Below are 18,765 nucleotides of genomic sequence, written 5' to 3'. Positions count from 1 at the left end.
TGAGCAATCTGAGAGGGCAAGAGGCAGAGCCTGCAGCAGAAGCTGCGGCCTCAATAATCCAACCTCAGAGGTGACATCCTGTCACCCGTGCTGCGCCGTTTCCACTCCACGTGAGTCCAGCCATGCCCAAGGAGAGGGGATGATTCCCTGGCGGTCCGGTGGTTAAAACTCTGCGTTCTCACTGCCAAGGGCCCAGGTTTGATCCCTGCTCGGGGAACTAAGATCCCACAAGCCGTGCGGAGTGGCAAAAAAATAAAATAAAATAAAAAAGGGATGCACCAGGACTAGAATACCAGGGGGTCGCTGGGGGCTCTGACAGCCTGCCTCACACACCACCTGTCCCAGAAGTTGGGGAGGGGGGTGCCCTGCCTTAGGACTGGCAGGGATCTTCCAAGTATCTGGACAGAACTTTGGCAGAGAGATTCCTCGGCCAGGAGTGAGTTGGCTGTGATCAGCAGGTACCCCCTCCCCGCCACCCAAGTGCCACCCACATCCACCCTATACCTGCACGGGGAGTCGGAACCCAGCTGACCAAAAGGGGTGGAGGCTGGCCTTGTGGCAGGGCACCCGGGATATCTGCCCTGCCCCCAGTCCCATGGGGAGGGCCGTGTGTTAACTCTGAAATGCACGCGTCAGTTCTGACAAGGATGACTGGCTCTGGACTCTGCCCGGCCTCAAGCCTTGCCTGGCCCCAGAGCTTTTAGGACAAACTCCAGCCCACTCTGCAGCCCCCGTCAAGTTGCCCAGCTGTCCCCTGCTTGCCTTCCCTGTCGCTGGCACGCGCCTTGGGCCAGGTGCACGGTGAGCTCTCTTCCTGTGGGTCTCGTGTAGCCCTCGCACACTTTCACGTGGTTACTAGCAACACCCTCATTTTACAGACGAAGGAACTGAGGCTCACGGGGCGGCGGGGGGCGGTGGGGAGGCACGCAGCATACCTGAAGCCACACACCAGTGGGTGGTCCCGGGCTGTCTGCATAAATATTTGTTAGAAGAATGAGGGCAGGACTGAAGGAAGGACCCCAGCGCTTGCAGGGTAGCTTTCGTTTACTCAGCACCGGCAGAGACCAGTGCCCAGCAGATACTGATTCCAGGCGCAGGAGACAGCAGGTGCAAAGGCACAGCACGACTAGCGCCTGGTGGGACCGGAAGACGAGAGACAAAGCTGAGACACTGGCCAGAGCAGGCAGCGGAGGGCCTTGAATGCCCAGACCAGGATTGGGGACTCGCCCTCCTGAGTGTGGGCGTGGCTGAAGGCAGCAGTCCCTGGGGCTGCGGGTGCTGGTGGGGTCGTCACGGGTGCTCCGGGGAGGAGAATAGCCTCGAACCATCGAGACCGTGACGGGGCTGGGGAGCGGAGGGCCCGGGCGCTGCGAACAGGGCCCTGTGTTAGCACCTGCCACCCGTTACTCCCTCCTCCCTCCCTCTCTGCGTCTTTGTGCCATGTCGTTTCCTTTCGCAGTAAACCTTCTTCTTCCGAGAAATTCCAAGGGGATCTCGGCCAAGCAGAGGGGGAAGGGCTGCTGCCCACGCCTGGGGAGGGGAGCGAGCGTGGAGGGAGCCCGAGCCGGAGAGGGCGGGCGCGCGCCGGCGAGCGGGGCGCCGGCTGGCCAGGGGCGCCCAGGACGGCCCGGGACGGCGACCCGGCGCTGGCCCCGAGCCCCAGACGCCCCGGTCCGAGAGTCTCCAGCCTCCCCCGCTCCCCCCCACCCCGCGCGGCCCCCGCCCCGGCTCCGCCCCGCCCCTCGCGCGGGGTCCGTGTCTGCGGCTGCGTCCCCCGAAAGACAAGGCTGCACCCGGGTTCCCGTCCACAGGGAGACCGAAGGGCACCTCTCCCCGCGTCGCTCGCGCTGCCCGGAGCCCCGGAGTCGCGACACCCCAGGGCTGTGAGTGCGCCCCCGACCTGAGGCCCCGCGCTCCCCGCTCAGATCCGCGGTGAGAGCCGAGGCTCGCACGGGGAGACGAGGGGCGGAGGCTCGGCGCCGGGTTCCCGGTCCCCTCGCCCGGGTGGGGTGGGGGCGAGGTGCTCGCCCTTCCCCCCATTGGCAGGTACTGTCCACTCGCATCTTGTCCTGCCCCTTCCTCTCCGGACGCACCTATCGCTCCCCAGGGATAAGACGCGCCTCCCGACCCACCCCCTACCCACAGGTGCGGAGCGCGGGGTGCGGGCCTTTCGAGCTGTCCCCCTGCCGGAGAGGGCAGACCTGTTTTCCCCGGAGGGGATGCGGTGATGGTGGAGGCTCTGGGGGATGGGCTGGGGGTGGGGCTTTGGGAGCTCCCGGACGACCCCCCGGGCCTGGAATCCGGGGAGGAGGTTGCGTTAGGATGCCAGAAAAGGGGAGGGTCCTTCGAGCTGGGCCGGGACTTGGGCTCCTGATCGAGGCTTCTCCCTGCCAGGCCTGTGCCCCAGACGACCCCAGCCTGCAGCCCCCGCGCCTTCCTGAGGCCCGCCTGGAGCATGTTGCCCGCAGCCGTGAAGGGCCTCGGCCTGGTGCTGCTGGCGGCTCTGCTGTGCTCTGGCCCCGGTGAGTCTGGGGCCGGCTGGCGGGGGTAGGCCAGGTTGCCCGAGAGCCTGCGCGAGGCAGCTCCGGAGGGAACCAGGTGTGGGACGGCCATTCTCTGACGATGCCCATGAGACCCACAGCCCCCCCCCCCCCCGCGAAGCCAGCGGCCCCAGCCCAGCCCCCGCCTGTGTGGCCCCTGCTGGCGCTGCCCCAGCTCCGGCCGCGCGGGTCTCTCCTGGCTCCTGAGGGCATGGCTCCTCCTCGGGGCCCTGGTCCAGCGGCTGGTCCTGCACGGATGCTCCTGCCTTAGTGCCGGGTTGCTTGTGCTTCGTCTCTTCTCAGAGCCCCACCTGGCCTCCCGTCAAGTCCTGTTTGGTTCTTCCTTCACTGGAACCAACTAGATTCTGGGGGGATGTGTGTGAGGGGGGTAGGAGTGTGCAGGAGGGCACCATAGGTGGGATACTTGTGTCTAGGTGTGCACGCACCATGCATGTGGGGGGGGCCTGGGGGCGGGGTGCCTAGGGGCTTCCGGAGTCCCAGTGGTGGCACCCTCACCCCCCCTGCCCAAAGGCACACAGGTCCTCCCAGCCTGTCCTCCGGGTGCTAGTTTGGCCTGGTCGCTCCTGGTCAAGGAGTGCCCGGCCTCCTACAGCTGCATGGTTCTCCTAGGACATGCAGCAAAGCAGGTGGGGAGGATGCAGGGGGCTGCCTGGCTTGGACCCCGGTTCCTCTCGTCATCCTCCTCTCTGTGCCCTGCCCAGCTCATGGCCTGTGGTGCCAGGACTGCACACTGACCACCAACTCCAGTCATTGCACCCCGAAGCAGTGCCAGCCGTCAGACACGGTGTGTGCCAGTGTCCGGATCACAGATCCCAGCAGCAGTAAGTCAGGCTCCAGCCTGGGTGTGGGGAGGGGTGGGCGGTGTCATCAGAGTCCCTCTGGCCTCCGACAAGAGCACGGGTCTGGGGGCAGGGCACTGCCCTGCTGTGTGACAGTCAGCAGGTGCCTGACCCTCTCTGGCCCTTCTGTGGCCCTTTCCGTGTAGCCGGGGACAGCGTGGGTGGCTTGAAGCCTCAGTTCTGTTGTTCTGGGGTCCTGAACTGACCTGGAGGGTCCCGGGCTTGGGTCCTGGGCTCAGGGCAGAAGGGCCCGCGGGGCTCGAATCCCAGGCTCCCCTCTCGCTCCTCCCCAGGCAGGAAGGATCATTCTGTGAACAAGATGTGTGCCTCGTCCTGTGACTTCGTGAAGCGGCACTTTTTTTCAGACTATCTGATGGGCTTCATTAACTCTGGGATCTTGAAAGTAGACGTGGACTGCTGTGAGAAGGATTTGTGCAACGGGGTGGCGCTGGCGGGGCGCAGCTCCTGGGCCCTGGCCGGGGGACTCCTGCTCAGCCTGGGGCCCACCCTCCTCTGGGCTGGGCCCTGAGGTCCCCTCCCTCCCGCAGAGCTTCTGAACTCATCCGGCCAGACCTGAGCCTGTGGCTGCCCCCTCCCCAGCCTGGCCTGGCTGAAGCTGGGGGCAGCCTTGGCCTGCTCCACAGTCTGTGGCCCCCGCCCCTCCCTGTCTCTCCACCAGCTCCAAGTCCCAGCCAGCAGGACATCTCCAGGAATCAGGCGTCCAGCAGGAGGCTGGGACCCCGGGCCTCGGAGGGGAAGCCAGGCTGAGCCAGGCCCCGCCAGACAGCCTGGCTGTGAGGGCATCCTCCACGGAGAAATAAAGTCACTCCTGAGTCCAGAGACCCGGGCCCGAGCCTGGGTGGGGATTTTGGTGGTGGTGGTGGGGGGGGGTGGTTCCTGGCAGAGAAAGGGCAGGGGGCGGGGCCAGGGAGGGCAGCGTTCGTCCCCTGGGGGCTGTGGTGTGGAGCTGCCAGGGGCCCGTGGGCCTGGTAAAGTTTGGGAACAGCCTGAGGGGCGGGGAGAGTTGAGATGAGCGAAGTCACAGGGCGGGCCTGAGGGCGAGGCCCGGCAACGGGGTGTGCACACACCAGGGACGGGCCGTGCCCGACTCACACCTACGCCAGCAGAGGGCGCACTCCGCACCCACAGCGCGCTCGCACGTCGTCACGTGCTCGTGCCCCCAGGTGCCCCCCACGCCCCCACTGACACGTTCGCGTCACAGCAGCCCCTGCACCGGCGTGCCCCAGCGCAGGCAGGTCCACACGGGTCCACGTGTGCGTGCGAACGGGAGCACACGGACACGCCCGCGTGTAGGTCTCCAGTGCTCTCTCTCCGCTCGGTGGCGATCGGCTGCCCTGAGAGCTGTCGGGGCCCCTTCAGGCTCAGGCGCGGACCTCGAGGGCCCGGACCCAGAAGGAGGCACGGCCCCGCCTCCACCCTGAGCTGGGCGCCGCCACGGGTAGGGTCCTGAAGGCCAGTCCCCTGACCAGGGGACGGGACGACACAGATGGACTGGGTGCTTTCCGTGGGAGGGGGCTGACCGCGGAGGTCAGCCTGAGGCTGCTGCTTTTCCCGGCCCTTCCGGCTCCAGCAGAGGGCCCCCGGTTAATCCCTGCACCCCCGAGTCCGGCCCAGCCTCCGCACCCACTGGCCACGTGGCTCGTCTTGTGGTCTAGGCTCACCACGGGGCGCTCGGCGGCCACTCCAGGCTTTCTCGGCCTGTCGCTCTTCATCTCTCTGTGGCTGACCCAGCCCGAGGTCACTCCTGGGTCCGGGACTCCCTGGAATGAACGATAGTTCCTCTCGGAGCCGGCCTTGGCCTTCCTCCCCGGGCTCCTCTGCTGGAGTGATGGAGAGGGGTCTGGAGGTCCTGGGTGAGTGAACCAGCGGGGAGAGTGGGGTCGCTGGAGACTGGTGTCACCTTCCTGCTGGTGGAAATGGCCAAGGGTCTTGTCGGAGGGTCGCCTCCCACTCTGTTTTCAGTTTGCTCTGCTGCTCTGCGATGTACCCCTCCCCACCCCCGCCCAAACCTCAGTAAAGCGTGCTATCCACAGTGTGCGTCTGCTGCTTTTGGACCGTGGGGACCGGGCGCTGCTGGCGGGTGACCTGGACGACCCGTGCAGAGAACCTGCGGGATTCGGAGGAGGCCGGGAGCTGGGAGATCTGGAGCGATGGGAGGCCTGGAGGTGCTGGGAGGATGTGGACGGGCCACCCCAGGGGCATGGGGTTCAAACCAACTTTTACGCCAGTCTTTGCTAAATCTGTTATTTGAGGGAAGTGTTTAAAACACAAAAAGGCGTGAAGTTCTCCCAGGTCTTTTGAGATACACGATTAGGGTTGAGCGGAGGGGCTTCCGGGCAGGGCAGCATGGCTCAGATAACCGGGCCTCGACACCTCACCTCCCGTTTCCAAGCAGCCGGAGCTGAGTGTATGCCCCGGCCTTCGCTAGCTGTTGCAGAAGGATCGAAGCCCACAGTCCATGCGGCGTGCTCGGCACCTAGGCACACACATAGCGCTGATAGAGCAGGGTGCCGCGGCCTCCTTTTCTGAACCATTCATCAAGGACACTTTCCTGGGTCAGGACGTTTAGACGGACCTTTCAGTGTCAGCTGCTGAGTATCTTTTGGACCAGGACTCATTCAGCTTCTCCTTGTCAGTGGGCGCGGGGGTCCCTTCAGTGGTTTTCGTCAGCAGTACTGCCGTGACCGCCCTAGTCCTCACATCGTTATGGGGTCAGGCAATTATTTGTCACATCGATTCTGAGACAGGGGCAGCTGCGCCAGAGAGGACGTAGACTTAACAACGAAATAGGTGCTCAGAAAAGGCCATGTTGGGCTTCCCCGGTGGCGCAGTGGTTAAGAATCCGCCTGCCAATGCAGGGGACGCGGGTTCGAGCCCTGGTCCGGGAAGATCCCACATGCTGTGGAGCAACTAAACCTGTGCGCCACAGCTACCGCGCCTGCGCGCCTAGAGCCCGTGCTCTGCAACAAGAGAAGCCACCGCCATAAAAAGCCTGCGCACCGCAGCGAAGCGTAGCCCCCGCTCGCCGCAGCTGGAGAAAGTCCACGCAGCAACAAAGACCCAATGCAGCCAAAAATAAATAAATTAGGAAGAAAAAAAAAAAGGCCACGTCAAGTTGCAGTCACTCCAGCTCCATCGACATCACTTTAGGACTTTTTGCCAGTCTGGCCGATAGAATCTTACTCTGAGTGCTACTTAAGAATGATTAATGAGGTTAGATGTCCCAAGTGTTTGTCAGCCACGTGTGTTTCTTCTGTGATTGTCGAATGGCATCCTTAGCCCATCCTTCTATTGTGGCGTTTGTCTTTCCTTATGATTTGCAAGACCCCTTTGTGTGTTACGGAAACAGTCTCTCCCATGGCGTATGTTTTGCAAATATTTCCTTGCGTCTTTGTTTTTGGTGTGTCACTGTACATATGCATGTTCTCGAGTTTCATGTGGTCAAATCTAATTGTTCTTTTATGGTTTCTGGGTTTCAGGTCTTAGGAGAACGTCCTCCACCCTTATCTGAGGAAAACAGTCTCTGTATTTTCTTCTAGTATTGTTACAGATTTGGCCACCACATTCAGGTATCCAGTCCACCTGGAGTTCATTATGTTGCAGAAGGCAGGGACCTCTTCCAAACACGTGGCCAGTTTTTCTCAATGCCATTTGTTAAACAACCTGCCTTTCCCTGGTGACTTAAGCACCACCTTGATAACAGGAGGCATTTCCACACGTGTGTGTGTTTCAGGCCTGCCACCCTTGGGGACACCCCGCTTTGGGCCTCACCCAGCTGCTTGACTCCAGCCAAGTTGCAGCAGCTGATAAGATGAGAGCCCATCTTGCTCTTCTTTCAATTTTTTAAACTTAAAAAAAAATTATTTATTTTTGGCTGTGTTGGGTCTTTGTTGCTGTGTGTTTCTAGCTTTCTCTAGCTGCGGTGAGTGTGGGCTGCTCTTCGTTGCGGTGCGCGGGCTTCTCACTGCGGTGGCGTCTCTTCTTGTGGCGCACGGGCTTCAGTAGTTGCAGCACACAGGCTCAGTAGCTGTGGCGCACGGGCTTAGTTGCTCTGCGGTCCGTGGGATCCTCCGGGACCAGGGATCGAACCCGTGTCCCCTGCAGCGGCCGGTGGATTCTCAACCACTGCGCCACCAGGGAAGCCCCGCTCTTCTTTTTAACAGACTCTTGCCACTTCTCAGAGCTTTTTCTTACCGATGAATTTTAGAACCCACTTGTCTAGTTGGGGAAGGAAGGTCTTCACTGTTGGACGTTTTCCCACTCAGAAACTCCATGGATCTCACCATTTGTTTGGTCCCTCCATACAAGTTCATCATGTTCTTCGTGTGGCTCTTGTATCTTCCTTGGTATATTTATTGCTAAGTAATCTATAGCTTCTGTGGTGTTGTAAGTGGGATTTGATCCCCTCCCCTTTTCATTTACGGGCACGTTTGGTGTGGTGAGCTGATGTTTTCCATTTTCTTTGGGACGTTCATTCCTGAAGTACCTGCCCCCACTGGGCCCCCATTTCAGTAGCATGATGAGGGAAGGGGTTGAGGGGTCCGTAGGGGCTCTCGGATGGTTGGCCTCCATGTTTCCAAAATCCTCAACCCCTTGTGCCACGGGCCTCTCCGAGACAGACGTCAAGATGGAGCGAGTCTAAGGAGAAGCCCTTCGAAACCCTTCCAGATGCAGTGTCGGGGGAAACTCCCGGAGGTGAAGAAGTGGTGCCCCTGGGCGGAGGGGCTTGGAAGGAGCGGAGGGGGGGTGGGTGGGTCCCAGAGAGAAGCTGCTGAGGGGTGACGCCTCAGAGCGGGGTGGGCGAGAGCGGCTGCAGGTGGGCCACAGACCGCCCCACGCCTGCCAGCTGGGCGAGGGCTGGGACTGAAGCCTGCAGACAGGTGGGGGCGATCTGTGCGGCCGTGTGCCTTGGTGGATATGTGAGGACCCGATGGGCTGAGGCGCACTGTAGCAGAGGCGTCCGCCGCCCCTGACCGGACGCAGCCCTGGGAAAGAAGACGTGGCCAAGACAGCTGGGTCTCCGCCACCTGGTGGAATGGACCTCAAGAGAGAAATTGTTACGGAAAGATTAAAGTAATGCCCCTTGTTTGCCTGAGGCTGGGGCTGTGTTCACACACACAAGTGTATCAGCAAGAGCCCCCGTGAGTCCGAGGGGCCGCGGAAGGGCCTCTGTTGGGAGGATGCGGGGAGCTGCCCCGGGCGGCAGGGCCAGCAGGCTTGGCATTGCCCCTCGCCCCGATGGTGCTCTCCGGGGGCGTCGCCTGGATGCATCTCCCTGGCAGAACCAAGGTCGTACAGTGACACCCTAGGGGCCTGGAGGCTGCAGAATGAGGTTTCTGAATCCCAGAAAAGTGGGGTTCACCATGCAGGGACTGTCAGCTTGGCGCAGAGGGTGCCGGGGTGATGCGGGGCAGCCCCGTACAGCGCTGCAACTAGAGCAGGGAAGGCTCCTCGTTTTCCAGTGCGCATGTCCCTGAATTCTATTACCATCAGAATCTCTTAAATTTTCAGGGCATACCATCAGATAATCTGCAAGTGAGGATCACTTTGGCTGTGCTTTCCCAATATTTTTATTGCTTATTTAATTTTGGTTTCTATTGGTTTAGCTGGGACCTGCAAAGCATGGTTGAGTAACGACAGTGATCCAGGGCCTCTGTGTTAATGGAAGGTCTTTCCTGTTGTACTTTGAATTGATGTGTGCTTTTGGATTTGAAAATCAGCTCAGCTTCTTTTATCTATTCATATTTCAATTAGATTTTTTTTATTAGGAATGGCTGATGAATTTAAAAGAAATACCCTTCATGGGCTTCCCTGGTGGTGCAGTGGTTGAGAGTCCGCCTGCCGATGCAGGGACACGGGTTCGTGCCCCGGTCTGGGAAGATCCCACATACCGCAGAGCGGCTGGGCCCGTGAGCCATGGCCGCTGAGCCTGTGCGTCCGGAGCCTGTGCTCCGCAAAGGGAGAGGCCACAGCAGTGAGAGGCCCATGTACCACAAAAAAAAAAAAAAAAAAAAAAAAAAAGAAATACCCTTCACCATCTGTTGATGGAACCGCATGTTCCCTCATTTCATTAGCAGTTAATACAGTGGGTTCTCTCGCTCCGTGTCCTGATGGTGCTTGTGACACAGACAAACCCCGCTAGGTCACGGCGGAGTGTTCTTTTAAACCACTGCCAGATTGAAATCGTCCACATTTGCATCGTGTGACAGTTGCATCAGATTCAGGACTGAGATTTGTCACTGGTTTGCCTTTGAACCTCTTTGTCGGAGGCGAGCTCAGGATTTTGGCAGCCTCACAGAACATACAGGCCATTTCCCACCACCCACGCTCTGCAGCGGTCTGCTCCTGGGGGCCTGTGGGGGGTCGTCTTCTCCAGCGCCCCCTCGCTGGAGCTGGGGGGCCTCTGGCGCCGGCCCAGGGGACTTGCAGGATGGCCGGTGCTCTGAGCCCCTCCCTCACCCCCTGCCTGCTGGGCCTGTCCCTCTCAGAGCATCTGTCCATCTCCTCCCCACCTGCACCTGAGAGCGGCCTTATGATGCCCACTCGACACCTAGGAGGCCGACCTGGAAGCGCTAAGATGCTCACATACCAAAACCTTCACTCGATCCACAGGAAATTCCTGGATTCACGTGTCTCTTCTGGCACCGACTTGCTGTGTGATTTTGGCCAAGTTCTGCTTCCCCTCTGAGCCTGTTTCTGTGTCTGTGAGGTGGGGACACACCCAGCTCCCAGGGGGGTTGCACGTGGAGGAGGGGCTGAGCCTAGAAGCCAGGCCTCTGGCCCCTTTTGTTCCGGCTGGCAGAACGCTAGCGGTGGAAGTGTGGCGAGGTGGGAGGATGACCGGCCCCCTCAGCTCCCTCCTTAGGGCTTTTTGAGACTTCCCTGACCCCTCCCCTGTTCCGTCCAAGCCCCTTCCAGACTTCAGGGCTCTTAGGCGAGGCGCTCCTGGTACACCTTCCCTGACGGCATCTCCCCCACCCTCCCTCCTGGCCTGTTCTCCCAGTCCCCTGAGGATGCCTCTGATCCGGATTCAATCTGGTCTCTCTCCCACCCCCCCTGCCCCCTGCCTGTGTCTCCTCCTCCCTCCTGGGGTCCCAGGGCACAGCTGGCAGTGCAGCCCCTGCACACGGCAGGCGTTGGTACCTGTCGGTGAATAGCGTTGAGCTGGACGGAAGCCCCAGCTTCCCCTGCTTCCTCACGCTCTACAGCAGAGACTTTTATGTGTGATGTTTGCAGGTACCTCTTACCTTCACCCCCCAGTGCAAAGGTCCTTGAGTTTGAGGTAGCTGGTGGGAGGAGAGTTGTAACTCCCCCTCCCCCGAGGCAGGTAAGGAAGCGCGGTAGGTGCAGGAAACCCCTCTCCAACCTGTGAGCTCCCCAGCCCGTGGCTCTGGGCACCAGTTCTGAAACCCCAGCAGAATTCCCTCAGGTGAGGGTTCCAATGCGGACGCGCAGGCCCTGTGTGCAGAAATCCCTATTTCAAGTGCCGCAGGGATATGCACCTGCCACACCCCTACGATAGGGAGCTGGCACCCACTGGAAGAGCTAGGAGGAGGAGCTGAGCGTCTCGCGTGCTTATTTATTCATTGCACTACTTTGGGGGAGCCAGGTGCTAGGCTCTAGGCCTTGGGGATATAGAACAGAGAGCAAGATAAGTGAGATGGCCCGGGGCCTGCCTCTGCGGTGGGTGTCAGGGGCGTCCTGAGAGTGAGGCCCCAGGGCTTCCTTACCCTTCCTGGAGGAGCGAAGGGGCCCCAGTCCTGGGATTAGGTGAGGGGCTCCTCCATAGCTAATACATTCACGTCGGTAACACAGGTGAGAAATGTGCCCCCCCCCCCAGCCTGTCTGCCCAGTGCTCCTCTGGGTCCATTCAAGGTGTCTTTATGCAAATACAGGGTCCTCTTCCCCTTGTGTTTTCACGCCTCTGATATGTCACCCCAAGGAGCCGTGCAGGTGTCTCCGGGGGAGACGGAGCCCCCCGTTCCTTCTCACAATGCGCCGCGTCCCGGACAGACCCCCAGCTCCGTGCTGTGCCCTCGGCCTCCACTCACGCTCGTGGAGGCTGCCCTTCGTGTGCTCCTGTCCCAACGCCATGATGTGTCACCAGCAAGTGTCTCTGGGGAACCAACCCCAGGGTTGGCCTTGCTGGGCCTTTGTCACTGACGGTGTGGCCGTCCTTCCTGCCCCAGGGGTGGCGCCAGCCCCACCCCCAGCAGCTGGACTCTGTAGTCGAGGGCAGAGTTCATTCTTCCAGAGAGTCCTTCACTCGTCCTTTCTCTCTGCTGGTGGCTTATGCATTTGTCCCCAAGACCTACAGAGAGGACCGGTCACAGTGCAGTGAGGAGTGGGAGCGCCCTTCCTCTGTCTCTGAGTGAGGAGAGGGGGCCACAGAGCCGGATCTGGATCTTTCTCAATCCACCACCAGCCGAGACCACCTGTGAGGGTGGGTAATTTTGCTGAATGAATGAGTAAAATAAAAGCTGAGTGCATGCGGGATGAAGAGTGATGGTCGGACAAGTCAAGCCTTGTGAATCGAAGAGAAGAGGGCCTCCTGAATGTGCCTGTGGAGCGGCCGTGAGCGGCCGAGCAAGGCTCTCCCGGGGCTGCAGCCCCCACGGTCAGCCTCCCTACCAGTCCCGCTGCCCTGATCTCCCTGCGCTGGGAGGAAAACATGGGGGTCCCTGCTCCATCCCTCCAAACCTGGGACCCTGGGCTAGCATACGGCTCCAGCTAGGCAACAAGACAGACAGACTGCAAGATGGACAGAAAGACAGGCATTTGCCCTCCTGAGTTGACATGGGATCTTGATCCAGGGGAGGCCTCAAAGGGGAGAGCTGGGCCATCCGAGGCAACACAGCTGGAAAGAAGACTTAAAGGTTAGCTAATCAGAAATCAAGTGATGCTTTGGTGACTGTCCCCCAGTGTTCCCTGCAGTAATCACCATGGTTACCATGCCTCCAGATCCCCTGAGTCTTTTGGGAGAGCCCTCCTGCTGAAGCCAGGCGTTCCATTTCCACTTTGCGGAGGTTTGCCAGGGCCAAGGAGAGTCCTCAGACCCGCAAAGACAGACACCAACGTCAGGGAGCCTGCCCACGGGGGAGAGGTCCAGCTTCCGCAGTTACCAGGCAGATGCGGAATCTGTAGCCCTCAGATTAGCAGACGTTCAGTCTGACGACGTCCCTGAGGAAGCCCACGTGCACCGCCCGGGTCTCGTGCGCCTCGCAGGTTGGAGACTCTCTAGAACAGCTGCCAGGAAAAACAGCCTGTCGTATTCCTGGAGTTGACTATTCTGCTTCCCTTATAACCAAGCCGTCTCCTTCTGGCACATCATCCAGTGAAACGTCTCTAGTGTGTGTACCAGGAGAATGTAGATGGTCTCACTGTTCACAAGAGCAGAAATCCCGAAGCACCCCAAACGCCCACCAACAGGAAAGTGGGTTCATGAGGTGTGATGGGCTATTATACAGTGGCTGCTACAAATGAGCGAGTCTCACAAAACGACATGGACCCACGTTAGCAGTGTGAGTTCGAGTAGATAAGTCCCAGTAGGTCACATAAAGCTGATATGCATACATACATTACTTTATGCTGTTGTTTTATACACATGTGATAGAAAATATTGCTTTATAGATAACAAAATTCTGTATCATCTATCATTTATCCATCTTTATAATCATCATTAGTTTCTATCTAGCTATCTATCTATCTAACATCCATCTGGAGAGCATAAGAAGAGTCAACTCAAGATTCCGGAATCTGATACTGCTGCCCTAGGATGGGGAGGGGGGGGCACATGGGGGCCTTATGGGATTGAGAAAGGATCCCACAGGGAGCAGTAAGTTACCATCAAAGTGTTAGGCTTCCTGTTGGTTGTTGAGTTCATGGAAGGTTGTTATATTATTAAGAAGAAAGGGGGGCTTCCCTGGCGGCGCAGTGGTTGAGAGTCCGCCTGCCGATGCGGGGGACGCGGGTTCGTGCCCCGGTACGGGAGGATCCCACGTGCCGCGAAGCGGCTGGGCCCGTGAGCCGTGGCCGCTGAGCCTGCGCGTCCGGAGCCTGCGCTCCGCAACGGGAGAGGCCACGGCAGTGAGATGCTCGCGTACCGCAAAAAAAACAAAAAAGAAGAAAGGAACGAGGGTCGTGTCAGGGACCGATGATGAGTGGCTCCCACAGACCAAAGACCATGAGTAAAATTAGATTTTATGCACCTGAAGTATCAGAAATACCCCCAAATGGGATAAAACAGAGCGCCCCCCCTCAACACTTGTGTCTGTGCCCTGCACCTCACACTTTGAACACGTGAACCCAAGAACAGCAACAGGAAGGCTCTTCTGGACTTGCCTGCTCCGGGCAGGAGGAGGGCAGGGTTTGACGGGCCCTGGGCCTGCAGAGGTTCGGGGGTAGAGGCGGGGATGGGAGAAGGGGCCCTGAACTGAGGCAGCAGGGACCACCGATATGAGGGCAGCTGGCCTCGAGATGGGCTCTGGGGACATATATGCCCGAGCTCCCCCTGAGGTGATGCTTGCTGTAGGGGTTTCCAGGGGCTGCCGTAACAAAGCACCGCAAATGAGCTGGCTCGAAGCAACAGAAATCCCCCCACAGGTCTGGAGGCCAGAATCTGAAATCAAGGTGTGCCCGGGCCATGTTCCCTTTGAGGCTTTCAGGGAGGATCCTTGCTGCCTCTTCTAGCTTCTGGGGGGGTCCTGGCTGTCCTTGGTTTGTGGCCACATCACTCCGATCTCAGCTTCACCTTCCCGTGGCCCTCCCTGTGTCTGTATGCCCTTCCTCTGTCTCTCATAAAGACACTCTCATCAGATTTAGAATCTGCCCTAATCCAGTACGGGCCCACCTCAATCTTTACCTTAATTGCCCCTGCAAAGACCCTGTTTCCAAATTAGGTCACATTCTGAGGTTCCTTTTGGGGACCCCACGTGCCGGTTCCGAGCTGGGTCCTGTGCACTCTGAGTCAACCCTCGACTTCACAGCTGGAATTAGGCTGCGTCTGCTAATCCAGGGGGCTGTGCACCTGCCTGTGGGGACCAGGAGGACGGGCAACGAGGAGAGGGCGGCCTTCAGAAGTCGCCGAGGGCTCCGGGGAACTGCAGAAAGTTCAGATTTCTGTGGCTGTGAAGCACTTGGTGGTTGAAGGGACCGTGTCCTGGAGACACGCCTGGCGTTGAAGCCACAAAGCGAGTGTTACACTGTCCCGTGTTTCTGTGATGCGGACGGAGCGGCCTTCGTACAGTGAGTCCAGCGGGCTGCTCCTTATTTGTGAAGCTGACGTGTGACGAGTGTCCCGCTCTCCATCCTGTGCTCTCTGCCCTCCCACCGGGGTCCCATCAGGGAACTCAAACCGACGTTACTTATTGGGTGTAAGAATTCTTCTTTTGTAAATTTAAAAGCCATCTCTATCACCCCCATAACCCCCGATCTCAGAGTTATCCGTAATCGCTTTCTTTCTCGTACCTTACTTTCAGCTGTGCCCAATCCCAGACATTCCCTCTTAAATGTCTCCTAATCTGTTATTTCCTTCCTTCTACTAACTTTGGGCTTCATTTGTTTTTCTTTTTATAATAATTCTTGAAAGCTAAACAATAAACAGTCAATTAAAACAAATCTAGATAATTGAATTTTTTTTGTGTGTGTGAGCTACGCGGGCCTCTCACTGTCGTGGCCTCTCCCGTTGCGGGGCACAGGCTCCGGACGCGCAGGCTCAGCGGCCATGGCTCACGGGCCCAGCCGCTCCGCGGCACGTGGGATCCTCCCGAACCGGGGCACGAACCCGCGTCCCCTGCATCGGCAGGCGGACTCCCAACCGCTGCGCCACCAGGGAAGCCCTAGATAATTGATTTTTGTTTCATTTTCCTCACTTCAAGAAATCCGTAGCATGAATCACAGGCTTCAACTCCAGGAGATGCTGATGGGGACAGGCTGGCGTCACGTTCACTAGACCAGATCACTTAAAAATGGTGTTCTGAGCCTAGCATTCTCCCCCGCTGCACCCGCGTTCAAGCCGAGCTGGATATGTTCTGTCCTTTGTTAGCCTCCTGACAAAGTCGGTGTTTCCAAATTTGCGCTTTCGGCGAGGAGCTCTTTAAATGCTCTGAGGTCACTGCCGAGCAGCCGTGGCCCTCGTGGCACAGGACAGAGTGAGGCAGAATGAGGGTTAGGTGTGGAGGCTTTTGCAGGTGCTTCTGGCCTGGCGAAAACGATGAGATGAATCAAGATTAAAAAGATGTTTGTGTGAACCCAAGTTCCCACGTGGGATCCTCCCGGACCGGGGCACGAACCCGCATCCCCCGCATCGGCAGGCGGATTCTCAACCACTGCCCCACCAGGGAAGCCCCCCGCGAAGTTGCTTGAAGACGGCTCTGTAGCTCTGGGAACCAGCGCTTTTGTCTGTGAGAACCTCCCCTCTGGCGTAAAGCCAGTTCTGGGCTCTGGCCGTGTCCTGCTGGGACTCAGCCATGGAGACTTGGCCGGTGCCCAGATGCGGCCCTCGTGGTGAGGGAAGGGCTGCAGCGCCCAGGACAGACCCCAGGTTCCCCTCTCAGTGTGTGTGGCGTGAGGCGGCAGGGAGTGCCCAGAACCTTCTGCGGCCCAGAGGGGGAGGGGGGAGGTCTGGCCGCAGTGGATGGGGGAGGGGAGGGCCTCGGCACCTGGGGGAACGGGGACTGGAGGGCCCCGCCCCTCCCCCACACTCGTCTGTGACTCCTCTGAACCCAGAGCTTCACATGGGACACAGGAGGCCCCGGGAGGACAGCCCAGACCGCAGGCACCGATAGATCTGGGGCCACCACACGGGGGTGACCGGGGGCTTCATCTGCTGGGACGTAACCCCGGCCCCCCCGGGGCTGGGAGCAGCTGTGGTGTGAGGGAGTGGTCGCCACGCAGGACTGTCTGCTGGACCCAGAGGTGAGTGTGAGAGTTATTGGAGGAGCGCAGGGGCGGTGGCTCCGTGGTCTCCGGCCCCCGGATCTCGAACGGTCCTGACCGTACCAAGAATCAGAGACACTTGGCCTCACAGATCATGCTTACACACACACACACACACACACGCACACACACGAGCAAACGCCCCACGCAGCCCTTCCCTCACTGAAGAACCCACCAGGCCTTCCCTCCTGCCACTGTGGCCTCACCTCTGTGTGCACACATAGAGGATCCACCGCAGGATCAGGAGGACCCCTCCCATGGTGCGGTCAGTGAGGCCTCAGTGGGGGGAGGCAGAGAAAGAGGCCGATCCAGAGCCCCGCCCCCCGAGCCTGGCCTGGGCACCTCTGAGTCCCACTCCCCTCCCCTCTCCCCGGGTCTCACACCCCGGCACACACCCTTGATTCCGTTCGCATATGTCCTCCTGGCTCCTCGGGTCCTCTGTCCCGACGTGGTCCTGATCCCGGGACCCTCACCTGACCCCCCCTCTCCTACACCTTCCAAGTCAGAATCAACCCTGCTCTTGGGAGGGCTTCCTGGAGTTTTTAAGTCGGCAGCCGCTGAGGCCCGGGGTGGGGCGTGGGGGGGGAGAGGAAGCTGAGTCACAGCTGGGTGTTGGGGGGAAGGGGGTGGGGACCTGGTCTCCCCACCTGTGGGTCCGCCCACCTGGGCCAGCCTCAGACTGAGCCGGCAGCTCTGATGCAACGTTTTTGGTGTAACAGACCCCACGGAGCAGGGAGGGAGTTCCCCTCTGTGGAGGATATGCGGGAAAGACTTGCAGGCGTCCACAGATGGCTGAGCGGGAGACCCAGAAACCCCTGAGCGCCTGAAAGAGGGCGGCCAAGGGGTGCGGTGAGAAAGGACACTTCACTGTATTAAGTTCATGTTCCATAAAACAAATGGGCCAACGGGCTCCCTCAGGCACTCTCTCTGTGGCAGTAATTAAACACCCCTGCCCCTGGCACTCAGGTGTTGGAACCGAGACTTGAACAAGACCTTCCGGTACTCTGAATTTGTTTAAAGTGTCCAGATTTTATCATTTAAAACTCTTTATGTCACATCTCAGGACTATTCTCTGACTTAGATGCAATTAAGTTAGAAGTCAATATCAGAAAAGAGAAATACAATCTTTTCACACGTAGAAATGAAGAAGAAACACATTTCAAATTAGCACAGTTTTGTTTTTTTAAAAAATCTGTTTATTTATTTATTTATTGGCTGCGTCAGGTCTTAGCTGCGGCACCCGGGATCTTCGTTGAGGCATGTGGGATTCGTTGTGGCGTGACAATTTTCCCTTCTCTCATTGAGGTGTGCGAGCTTGAGGGCTTTGTTGCCCCGAGGCATGTGAGATCTTAGTTCCCCAACCAGGGATGAACCCGCATCCCCTGCATTGGAAGGTGGATTCTTTACCACTGGACCACCAGGGAAGTCCCTAGCACAGTTTTTTAGAAGAGGATGTCTTAAATATTTTTTTAAAGACCCAGAATTGATGAATGAGGAAAATACTACTTCTCAAAATGTTTGGGATGCAGTGAAGGGTGATAGTTTGGGCAAAATTTATATCCTTCTCTACTTATATGAAAGAACAATAAAGACTAATATTCTGTGAAGAGGCTCATAGCTTAACCTTTTCATTTGGGAATAATTTCAGATTTATAAAAAAGTTGCAGAACACTTTGCAATTGTTTAAAGAACTATACTAAGTATAGAATTATACTATACAACCCTTTACAAAGATTTTCCAAATTTTAACATCACACATAACCATAATACAACGATCAAAACGACAAAGTTAACACTGACGCAAAACTATTATCTAGTCCACAGACCTTATGCGATTCTGCCCGGCGCCCCTCGCCCTTCTCTTGCCCACCGTCGACCCAACCTCATGCCCCACCTGCTGGTCTCGTCTCCTGAGGTCCCTTTGATTTGGAACAGGCCTCCGTCTTGATTTCTTTCAGGACCTCGACACTTTTGAAGAGTGATGGCCAACTGTTTTGTAGAAAGTCTGTTCATTTGGGCTTGTTTGTTCATGAGTAAATCCAGCTGAAGCATTTTAGCAAAAATATCTTGGAAATGTGGTTGTGTCCTTCTCACCGCATCGTATGAGGAGGGCATGGGATGCTAACTCACTGGTGACGTTGGCATTGGTCTCTTGTAACCAAGGTGGCACCTGCCAGGTGTTTGCCCTGTTAGTGACACACACTCACACTGCAAGTCACACACGTGCTCTCTGACACATGCATTAAATGCTGAGAGTGAAGTAATTATTGAAAGAGAGAAAAAAATTTTTGATGATAACAGACTATTTCCCTTCTACATATACAGGACCTCAGATGAAGGGAATAATTACCTAGGAAAATACACTTAAGCAAAATTTATCCCAGTTGAGAGAGAAAGCTTAAATAGAC

At 58.0% G+C, this 18,765-nt stretch overlaps 2 protein-coding genes across 5 annotated transcripts in view; both read left to right on the top strand.

Moving 5' to 3' along the window:
- JRK (Jrk helix-turn-helix protein) overlaps positions 1–18,765 on the top strand; it is a 222,333-nt gene that overhangs the window by 57,689 nt on the left and 145,879 nt on the right. The gene's annotated exons all lie outside the window — the stretch shown is intronic.
- LY6H (lymphocyte antigen 6 family member H) lies at positions 1,583–5,453 on the top strand. Of its 4 annotated transcripts, none has more exons than XM_067017156.1 (4): positions 1,583–1,932; positions 2,395–2,522; positions 3,263–3,382; positions 3,694–5,453. In XM_067017156.1, exons 2-4 carry the CDS (start codon positions 2,456–2,458, stop codon positions 3,927–3,929), a joined length of 423 nt encoding a protein of 140 aa, XP_066873257.1. In that variant the 5' UTR covers positions 1,583–1,932; positions 2,395–2,455; the 3' UTR covers positions 3,930–5,453. The 4 variants fall into 4 exon arrangements, with proteins under 4 accessions (XP_066873257.1, XP_058898713.1, XP_066873255.1 ...); XM_059042730.2 differs by having other exon boundaries at positions 1,584–1,883; XM_067017154.1 differs by having other exon boundaries at positions 1,612–2,145.

Source organism: Kogia breviceps, chromosome 17 (assembly GCF_026419965.1).
Source record: "Kogia breviceps isolate mKogBre1 chromosome 17, mKogBre1 haplotype 1, whole genome shotgun sequence".
NCBI lineage: Eukaryota > Metazoa > Chordata > Mammalia > Artiodactyla > Physeteridae > Kogia > Kogia breviceps.
This window is presented reverse-complemented; position numbering and strand designations above follow the sequence as displayed.

What these genes read in the sequence shown, in the direction of transcription:
- LY6H (XM_067017156.1), top strand. Translation starts at nt 2,456, where the DNA reads ATGTTGCCCGCAGCCGTGAAGGGCCTCGGCCTGGTGCTGCTGGCGGCT. An exon ending in TCTGCTGTGCTCTGGCCCCG is followed by an intron (nt 2,523 to 3,262) that starts GTGAGTCTGGGG and finishes TGCCCTGCCCAG; the next exon opens with CTCATGGCCTGTGGTGCCAG. An exon ending in GATCACAGATCCCAGCAGCA is followed by an intron (nt 3,383 to 3,693) that starts GTAAGTCAGGCT and finishes GCTCCTCCCCAG; the next exon opens with GCAGGAAGGATCATTCTGTG.